At 34.0% G+C, this 11,048-nt stretch overlaps 3 protein-coding genes across 6 annotated transcripts in view; 2 read left to right on the plus strand and 1 right to left on the minus strand.

The window, feature by feature from the left end:
* Window positions 1-11,048, plus strand: part of LOC139512225 (Fanconi anemia group D2 protein-like) — a 109,516-nt gene that overhangs the window by 71,196 nt on the left and 27,272 nt on the right. The gene's annotated exons all lie outside the window — the stretch shown is intronic.
* Window positions 1,891-4,820, plus strand: LOC139482182 (uncharacterized; the record flags this gene model as incomplete). The annotated part of the gene is given in 1 exon segment (XM_071265884.1): window positions 1,891-4,820. A coding segment is annotated over 1 exon segment (2,443 nt), but the record flags the coding sequence as incomplete, so codon positions are not given.
* LOC139482191 (uncharacterized) lies at window positions 6,388-8,777 on the minus strand. The gene has a single exon (XM_071265895.1). It carries the CDS (start codon window positions 7,968-7,970, stop codon window positions 6,498-6,500), a length of 1,473 nt encoding a protein of 490 aa, XP_071121996.1. The 5' UTR covers window positions 7,971-8,777; the 3' UTR covers window positions 6,388-6,497.

Genomic DNA, 11,048 nt, shown 5'->3' on the forward strand with positions numbered 1-11,048 from the left:
TAATGTTCTGCCTTGAAAAACCCCTTTCGCATTCGACACTTGAAACCGGCAAAATACGTGAAATTTCCATTAGAGAAATTGCATTAGGGAACTGGTCTTTTCTTGAAATAATGGCGGTTAACAGATCGGCAAACGAATGTCCCTTGTAGTTATTGAAGATCAAATACTTAAGTATTCCCCATTCTACTTGTAGTTCTTCTTGGTTGATTAAATTATAATGGTCCCCGAGACACCCTAACTGTTGTTCACCGTAGCGAGGAAGGTCGGCAACACTACTCGGAAAGTTCGACGGTTCAAACACAGAGAATGCTTCAAAAATTTTGTTGTCTGGAAATCGGTCGCGAATGTTATCATGAATCAATTGGGCACATTGCACGGCTCTTTTCTTAAGATGAATGTCACGGTGGTTACGTTGAAAGGTGATAGTTTTGAAGGTGTTAGATTGTTCTGTTGATTTTAGAAATTCGGTACATAATGGTCCAAATGAAGGAAGTTCGGTTAAGTACTCGGCCTCTATTGCCATAAGAAAAGAGTCAACTAGTTGTTTCACGGTGGCATAAGACAAGTCTCGTTTCTGGAGTGATTTGCTGAGCTGATTTATTTTACCAAACAGGTCGGATAAAAAGTAGAGCATGAAAAAGAACTTGTATGTTGTCATACTGTTGTGTAGAGAATTAGCCACGATGTCGGTGTCAGTCTGGTCGCCTAACATGTTTACTATGGAAACAACAGAACGGCGGAGATTGTCTAAAGCATTTCCCATAGAAAGCCAGCGGACTTTGTGAATGTCAAGCGGATTTAACAACGGATCATCTATTATGAGTTGCCATGATCGTAGTTCAGCAAGGTTTGTGGGTGAACGTTTGTAGTACGAATATACAGTGCTTACAATGCTTTCTAAAAATTTAATGTCCGGTATTTCTTTTGCCGTGTCGACACAGGCTAATGCTAGGCGGTGAGCTACGCAATGAACCTCTACTAAGTGTGGAGAAGTGTCTTTTAAAAGCTGAGATACACCTCCGTGCTTTCCTATCATAACCGACGCACCGTCAGACCCCATGCCGAATATTTTAGACAAGTCTACACCAAATGACTTCAAATAGGCAATTATATGTGCAGTAATTGACACGGCGGTACCAGAAGACAAGTTCAAAAGTTTTGTATAACTAATTTTCAGTTCACCAGCTTTGAGGTATGATAAGTACAAGATTAAATGTTTTTGCGTAGCCAGATCAGTTGACTCGTCGATCATAATTCCCACGGCGGGACTTAACTTTACATCGGACATCACCTCTTGCTCTATACTATCGGATATTATCTGAATAAATTCGGAACAGGCATTGTTCTCTTGGTATAATTTAGAAGTGATCACGGCACCATTAGATTTATTTAAATCATTTAATGACTGAAATTTGTCCATTGGTAAGTTTTCTTTAGCAATAAAGTAAGCATTACGGAACAAGGTGCACATAGCGTTGTCAGTCTTTTCATGAACTTTCTCAAATACTGATACGATTGGATTACTTTTTGAAGCTGTCTCTAATTTAAGAGCTTGAACGTGGTCATTGCTATTAGCATGTTCTACAACGGCTGACTTTCGAAAATTTGTCGAACCAGGCTTTACAAAGTTATTTTTCAGTTTATGTTTTTGACAAATGTCACAAAACATGGCATTTAGCATACTGTCAAATCTTAACCATAAAAACAGTTGTAACCATTTTTGACTAAAGCTTCTAGCATTTTTAGCAGATTTCGAATTTTGATCGGAATCGTCACGTTTACGTTTGCCCATGATGGCAGATTTATAATGTTCTATTTCAGACGAAGTCTTTATAAGAGTTAGAGATTGTCATGATTGGATATTATTCTCACAGGGACTCGGTTAGCAGATTAAAATTTTGTTAATCAATGTTTTTTATATTTTTTTTAGTATTTCCTGTCTATTTGTATTACTTTATTAACGTATTTGACGATGTCATCGATATTTCTTTGTTTTCTAGCAATGTGCACTTTACTATCCATATCCGTATACTGAAAAAACCTAAAGGGATCTAAGTCGCCATCTTGGATTGCCTTACCTACTTGGAATAAAAAATATTTAAAAATATTAATAAATTACTGTATACCTTACAAATGCACTCGTTTTCTTCCTAAATAATTCTTCTATCACATGCATATTTTCATTTCCCGATCAACGGAACCCTTACGCAGCTTCGGTTGCATTCAGGTCGAAACATTCAAATTTCCCGGCGAAAGCAACGTTGCTGGCACTCTCGCCGTTTCGCAACGATTCAGACGAAAGGGGAGGTAACATCTTGTTATTCGGAACTTCTCGGATGAATACTCCCTACCTGACGATAACTACCCAAATTATCGAATGCAATTTTCCCGCAATGTAAACAACAACATGGATTCAGGACAGGATTTGGCTAAAAAACTTATTTGCAACGGACATAACCTTGTTTTGACAGGTCAAGGGGGAACAGGAAAAACACACACAATTAAATCATGTTTTGAGCAATTGAAATTATTAGGAAAATGCGTCCAATTGACATGCTACACAGGAATAGCCTGCAGACAGTATCCCTCATCCATAGGTGCTACAACATTACACAGGTTTTGTGGACTAGAAGATGGTCGACATAATAACAATGACTTGTTAAATTTAATCAGTTTTGATGAAAGATTTCTAATTACAAAATGCAGAATTACTAAAACAGATGTATTAATTATTGATGAAGTTTCAATGGTGTCAAAAAAAATATTTGAACAAGTAGAATTTATTTGTCGAAAAATCAAAAATCCAGCATTATATTTTGGAGGAATCCAAGTTGTCCTTAGCGGTGATTTTTTTCAGCTGCCACCAATACGTGATGAACTGTATGGAGATTATGGCCATTATTGCTTTGAAAGCAATTTTTTTATAAATTTATTTCCTCACAGAATTAATCTCAGTAAAATTTATAGACAAAATGAGACATCTCTATCAAATGCTGTGTCAGAATTAGAAAAAGGCGAACCATCCGAAGAAACCAATCTATTTATAAAATCTTTAAATAGAGACATAGAAATTCCAGACGGTGAACCGGTTGTAAAATTATTTTCTAGAAACCTTGATGTTGACTTCTTCAATTGTGATAAATTAGAGACATTGAATGAATACCCCCTGCATTGCTTCCCATCTAAAGATGAAGGGGATCATTTTTATTTAAAAAAAATGCTGGCACCCAAACATTTAGGGTTGAAAATATCAGCACCTGTTATGTTGTTAGTAAATTTAAGTGACAAATTGGTCAACGGACTTATAGGGAGAGTGCAAAAAATACATGAACATGAAATACAAGTACAATTTGTACTCGATGGAAAAAATGAGAGTGTTGCTATTACCAAGTATACTTTCACAAAATATGATCCAGTTGACAAAAAATGCATTGCCAAAAGAATTCAGTTTCCAATTAAACTGGCGTTTGCAATAACAATCCATAAATCTCAGGGCATGACAATTCCTTATTTGGAAATTGATTGCAAAAATTCAAACCAACCAGGACAAGTTGGTGTGGCAGTAGGCCGAGCTAAATTAATCAGTGGACTAAAAGTGACCAACTATAAATCATCCAGTATAAAAAGACATCCTGAGGCAGTATACCAGTTTTATCGTTTATGTGAGGTTCCCTACATGATCAATTTTGAAAATGTATGTTGTAAAATTGCGTTCAAAGAAGATAATATTACAGAAGTACATATGAATGTAGAGAATTTTACAGAATCTGATTCAGACATTGAAAAAAGTGAGTTTTTTCTCAATTTTTTAAATGAGTTGGACCATACTTATACATGTACAAGTAGTGAGCAAATTTTGGACCTCAACACAGTTTTTAATGAAGCTTGTCAAGATTTCATAGACACTCCTGAAGAAAACAATGCAGAAACTTCAAAGAATAAACTTTTGGAAAAGGAATCTTTTCTAATGAAATGGTTGAAGGTGCAAAATGATAAGGTACTAGAGATGTTCAACACTTGTTCAAAAGAACAGATGACTTTTAAGCAAAAAATGTTTACTGAATTTTATACTAAGTTCAATATGTACCTAAAATCATCAGAATTTGAAAGTTCAGTTAAACCATTGATTCATGAAAACAAGTTTGGGAAGCAAATTTTGGTAGCAGTTATGTTTTTAATTCAAAAACGGGTGTTAAGAGATGCCTCAGATTCTCTCCAGAGCACGGGTCAATCAGTTCAAATTAATTGTCCTATAAATATGGAAATATCTGCAGGAGGGAGAGGGAAAATCCGATATATTGGTGGATATGTCATTGCAAAGTGTCGATATAAACTTACAAAAACTATACAAAATAATTTATTTGTTCCTGGGTTAGTACCAGAGGTTAGACAATTGAAATTCAGGGTTAACATTTTAGATGAAATGATTGTGTCTGCATCAGAAATTACAAATGAATCAATATATGAGGAGACTTTAGAGGAGACCAAAAGAAAGCAAAATCTATCAGAAGGTCTGACAAACATTCATGACAAAATTTTTGAATTCTTTGAGAGTCTTGAATTAAAAGTTAGAACTCTTCTTTGTTACAAAAACCTTCAACATCACAGAAAAGAACTGTTCAAATTTGCTCAAAATGAAATTTTATCTGACAATGCACTACTTGAGGAATTTTGCTTAAAATATTGTTATGTAAGGACAGCAGTAGAAACTGAGGAGGAAGAGCAAGATGATATGAGTATTTTGTTTGAAATGGGAGAAAAATTAGTAAACACCTGTGTGCATTTGGAAATTATATTTAAATTTATTGTGAACCTTTTTCTAAATGTTTCTATAGCCCAGTTTAGGAAGGATTATTTGACAGCCATAAGAAGAGAGAAAAGTAAAGCATTGCGTAAAAAGGTTATGGAAAAAACTGAAAAGAAAAAAGGAGTTAAAACAATTGATATGAATTTTCTTATGACTGACACATCTGAAAATAAAATTGTCTCACACCTTGGACTAAAATCTATGTCATTACAGAATGAAAAATTCTATTTAGAATTCACAAAGAAAGATTTGATTAAAATCTTGAAAGCATATGGAGTGAATTTATCAATGAGTAAGAAAAAACCAGAATTGGGACAAGTATTGGCTGAAAAGTTGAATGAGAATAGTGCTATGCCAAATTATTGCATTTTCAAAGATTCTAGTACATGTACAGACAAAGAGATACATCATCCTGATACAATTGTTGAAATGCCAGAAACAGAAATAAGTGCACCCAGTGCAACAGTTGCAGTGTCTGATAAAAGTATGACACAATCTCAAGAAGATGCACAAATACATGTACACCAAGATAACACAACTGAAACTACAACTCATTTACCTTCTCAGAGTGTTGTTACTGAACCTGACATTGCAAGTGTTTTTGTCACAACTGATTGCACCACCCAAGCAAGTTCATCAAAGAGGAAAGGTAATAAGAAAACTACAAGAAAGCAAACAAGTAAAGCCAAAGGTAGACAGGGGAAAAGGGGTATAGGAAGAAAGTTGAAACAAACAACACCACTTCCAGATTCCTCAGATGAGAATTGTGGTATTTGTGGAAAACCTGAAAAATCTGAGGAGGACTGGATTTGCTGTGATATATGCTCTATTTGGTATCATAGAGACTGTGTCGGATTAGAAGATGAAACCAGTTGGCTGACGTGTTCCAATCCTGATGCTGTATATACTTGTCCAATGTGTGTTTAGTTAGACAAATGTCTTGAATGTAAGTATACTTCACCTTTCATTCACCTTTTTCTAGTAATTGGTTGGCCAATTCCATTCAAATTGATTAAAAATTTTAAATTGAGCTCACTTAAAAACTGATATCTACATGTATTACAGGTGCATGGTGTGGGGTATACATCAATGACAGTAATCCAACAACAAAGACCCTAAAAATTCTGAACAAAATATATATCATGTACATATTTTTGAAAAAATATCTATACAATGCCCAATTCCAGATTGTCCAATGTCTACAAAAATTGTTAACAAATTTACAGAAACTGTATGGGGTATTTCAATGAGATAGCAATCCAACAACACAAAAAAACATGTCATCTAGAGGTCAAAATGTCAATCTTTTTTGATTATGGTATGTATTTTTCCAGAATATAGGTACACAGATTGCCTTCTTTCGGGGCCTTTTATCGCTGACTATGCGGTATGGGCTTTGCTCATTGTTGAAGGCCGTACGGTGACCTATAGTTGTTAATGTTTGTGTCATTTTGATCTTTTGTGGATATTTGTCTCATTGGCAATCATACCACATCTTCTTTTATATATTTTTAAGTTAATTTTGTAATTCAGAGAAATTTTGCTTTTCACCAAAACAAATTATCATTAATAATCTGACCTGTTTCATTTATCTGAACTCAGGAAAATAAATAACAATTTAAAATAAAATAAAACATTTCAACAAATTCAAATTTTGTCATTATATTCTATTGCATACATTTTTAGAAGTTTATTGTTTCCTGATTTTCTTGCAGGGCTCGCTACATGTCTCCTTGGAAGTTCCAGTTGTATAGATGTTTGTTGTGGTACAGTTTGACAGTCCACCTGTATTTGATTTTCTTGATATTGAACCTTCACCAAGTATAATAGTGTTCATGGTTCTACTGTATGTTAGGTAAGTAGGATTGGTATTTGCTCCATTGTGTAGACCCCTTTGTTGAGAAAATATGTTTTCTAAAACATCACTGTTAATTCGATTTGGAATAATTGATGAGGATATGCGTTGAAATCTATCTTTACACATTTCATCAAAACCCACCAGAAGTGAGGTAAGATCCTCCCTGGTTTGAAATGATAATAGGCACTTCTCTTTATCTTTGATTTCAGTACTTTGCTTAATACTAGCCTCCCAAGCTCTGAACCAATTCAGGACCTCTCTGTTCTCATCAAGTCTTTTATCAGAATACTGACATATGGGACGTTGATCCCTAAAATTTTTTGTAAGTACAGAAGTTTTTTTTAGAAATTCAATGCTACTGTTTAGCTCGTCTCCTTTTTCTTTCAGTGACATTTGGTAGCATTGCATTAAATGAAGCATATTTTCATTTAAAACATCCTCAGCTAGTTTATTCCGCATCTTTGATTGAGATGTGAGAAAAAAGTGTTCCATAGTTAACTGCTGATAAATTTTGAATGGGTTCACAGCTATGTCCCATTGGTATGCCTTGTACCAGTGCTCCCAAAAAATATGATTTGATTCAAATTTTAATACTTTTTTGTGAGTATTGAGAAGACCGCTTTTAGATATGTTGTTCCGAATTTTTTTCATAACATGGGAATAGTCCATTATAACATGTATATTTGGTTTTGAACTGTCATATATGTTCTTAATACTCATTGAAAACATTGTTTCTGATGTCTTACCATCTATTAATATCTTCATGAAGTCTCTGTTGTATTGAGCACCATCAAGACTAACATATGTTACTGTGAAACCAAACAATCCTAGCATTTTTACTGATTGCCAAAATATTAACAGCATTTCAGATGGAGTGACTTGTGTCGTCGGATAATGTGCAAAAGGGAACCTGAAACCTGTATGTCCTAAAAACAAAAGTTGCAACACATGGGAAGCTAGTTGAAGACTTTCCTTACCGCTGCAAAGAGTTTTCATATAGTTTGTTTCATCAAGTCCCTCATTAAAGCCAATAATTTCAAATGAGTTGCCTTTTTTGCGAAGTTCTAAGTCCTCCTGAATGGACATCTCATCCAACATAATCCCGCCTTCATAGCCACCTAATCCAATATTTTGGGCTAAAGCCTCATTTTTCATCCAATGTAAAATGTCTTTTTGTATTCCAGGTTCATGCTGCACTCTGTTTTTATACGTTTGGAGTAAACACTTGGACGGAAGAACCATAAATCCACTTTTTGCAAGATCTTCATATGCACGAGGAGAACGACAGTAAATTGATAAACACATTCTGATGATATCTTTATCCCAGCGCCTAGCATGAGGATTTAAATTAACAAACTGAGTTTGTGATAATAAAAAAGATTGTGCTTTTTCTGGAAAACCACCTAAAAATTGTTTTAATTGTAACAAATTATTGTTATTTACTGGTAAATCATCACATGGTTTCTGTAAAGTCTTGTTGTCATTTTGAAAATCATTGTCATTATTTTTGTTCTTAAATTTCCTGCATACCACACATACATTTAATTTTGATTGAAACGGAACAACACCTTTGCAGTTTTTAGATCTGTATTTAAATATCGAATCATGACTGGTATCTGCACGATTTTCTCTCAGCGCATTTTCTGGTAAATCAATGATGTTGTTGATTTCAGATTCATCAACCCCAGAACAGATTATAAAGTTTTTTGCTAAGTCAATTATGCACTTTACACTTTCTTTAGACAATTCAAATGTGTCAGATATTTTTAAATCATCAAGAAAAACCTTTTTACCTGAAAATTGTTACATTCCATATTCCAGAGGAATGAAAAGTAATTTCTGTTAAAATTCTGTTGCCATTGACTAAACAACCATTAAAGTGTCCTAATGTTATTGCATGGTCAGTTTTACTTATTAAAATGGTATTTTCCTTGAATCATATTTGAAATGTGTTGAAATTTAAATTCATCTTCTTTTGAAACTGGAATCTTCCAGGCAAGTCCATAATAAACTTTGGTGAATTTTTTATAATTATTTTTACATCGCTTTGTTTTAGCCACACAATTCATAAACATTGGAATTTTTCTTATGATTCTTCCAATTTCATGGGTGGAAAATTCCAAATTTCTTTGTTGTATTTCATACGTTCAATAGATGAGTTCTCATCTTGAAAGATATTCTCTGTCACCTAAAAAATATATTCTTTGAATTACAAAGTGCTGTTTTTGTAGCCTTAAACATTTGTTTTTTGCTTTAAATATGCCTTGTTTTGTTATTTTTGTTCATGAGTTACTGTCTCGTTGATGCATACCCAACATCTTCTTTTATTCATACATTATGGTACTAGATTTTCAAGCAACATTTTTTGTTGTTGCAAGGATGTATGCATAAGTAATATAATCCCATAAAAGCTAGCTTCAGTAAATACAAAATATTCATTGATTGGGCATGAACAATTGTATTTAAGTTTGTGTATTGAAACAGATATCCAGTTTTATTGCTATTTGTTTAAATTTTTTATTATGTTAATAAAGTATAATGTCAATTTGCAGCTTTACAGTCTCTTTATATAATGAAAAAGGAGATGTGGTATGATTGCTAAGAAGAAATCTATCCACCATATTGCAATAGGTATCCAACGTTATTGCTGTTTATAAAAACTTGCATTATGTTTATAAAGTATATTGCCTTTAACAATATAAGCAAACAAAACAGGAGTTGTGGTATGCCTGCCAAGTAGGAAAGTGTCAATAATTAATTAATGACTTTATTAAGCAACTATAAGTCAACTGTACAGCCTTCAACAATGAACAATTTGTCAAAGACCATGCTGTTATGTCAGCTTCAAACATGAAAAATGTATCTATGACGGATAAAAAAAGGAAAATCAAATATGACAGACAGCAACCAATGACACACCAAATAGCAGGCTTCTGTATGCAATAGGATTATAATGTGATGTGGGCACTTTCCCTGACTTGTACAGCAGTGTATAGAATTTATAAAAGACAAAAGTCAACAGCTACCTGTGTAATGTCTAGTGTTTGCACTGAAACTCTTAATTTCAAAAGTAATTTTTGTTTGCTGGGTACCGGTGTCTGTCTGAACTACATCTGCCAAATATTTGCTTTATTCATCAAATTATAGGTGTGCTGCATTTTGGGCTTCTTTTAAAAAGTTATTTTCATCTTCAGTATAATAGCCAATGAGGACAATCAGGAAATGAAGATCAAACTAAACTCGCATATGAGGTTTTAAGGGATATTTTTTGTTGGCTTGCTGTCTAAATGATGTAAACCATTATTATACTTCTTGCGATGATCTAACTTTATGCATGCATATGTTCCATATGAGTTTCAGTCAATTGATTCACTTCTCATAATCCTGCAATACACAGCAATACAAACCAGTATATTGGACTTAGGCAGCAACCATTTGAATTTGAAGGGGGGGGGGGGGGGGTATGTTTTTTTTTTAGTCAAACTTTTTTCACCTTTTGCGAAAAAACAATCTTTCTTTCATATGAAGTCATGAGGTGTAAGTATTTGCAATGTACGTCACTTAACAACGAAAAAACAGTATCATATAGTCGGCTAGGACCCAGACAAAAAATATAAGTAAGTTAGAAAAAAAGACATGAGAGACATGAACCACTGACAACCATCAAACTGCAGGCTCCTTACATGGGACAGACACTGAAATAACTATTTCAAGTTGTGTATTTCCAGATTATTACTTTTAAGATTTGCCTACCCCCCCCCCCCCCCCCCCCCCCCAAGAAAAAAAAATCTAGTATTTTTATCAGGAAAGAGACTTCTAACTAAATTAACTAACTGTTATAGAACTAATTTTGACTATTAAATTACAATAAATAATTACCATGAAACTAGCGAACTTGTCTCCTCCATTTGTTCTACAATTCTGTTTTATCTGTTAAGATTCTGTTTTTGGCGGATTTGTAGTTAGCGGGGAAATTATTGCGGGAAATTTAATTTCGATAATTTGGGTAGTTATCGTCAGGTAGGGAGTATTCATCCGAGAAGTTCCGAATAACAAGATGTTACCTCCCCTTTCGTCTGAATCGTTGCGAAACGGCGAGAGTGCCAGCAACGTTGCTTTCGCCGGGAAATTTGAATGTTTCGACCTGAATGCAACCGAAGCTGCGTAAGGGTTCCGTTGATCGGGAAATGAAAATATGCATGTGATAGAAGAATTATTTAGGAAGAAAACGAGTGCATTTGTAAGGTATACAGTAATTTATTAATATTTTTAAATATTTTTTATTCCAAGTAGGTAAGGCAATCCAAGATGGCGACTTAGATCCCTTTAGGTTTTTTCAGTATACGGATATGGATAGTAAAGTGCACATTGCTAGAAAACAAA

The sequence above is a fragment of the Mytilus edulis genome, chromosome 1 (genome assembly GCF_963676685.1).
Source record: "Mytilus edulis chromosome 1, xbMytEdul2.2, whole genome shotgun sequence".
NCBI classification, from domain to species: Eukaryota; Metazoa; Mollusca; class Bivalvia; order Mytilida; family Mytilidae; genus Mytilus; species Mytilus edulis.

Coding starts and splice junctions, on each gene's coding strand:
- LOC139482191 (XM_071265895.1), bottom strand. CDS start 7,970: ATGTGTTTATCAATTTACTGTCGTTCTCCTCGTGCATATGAAGATCTT.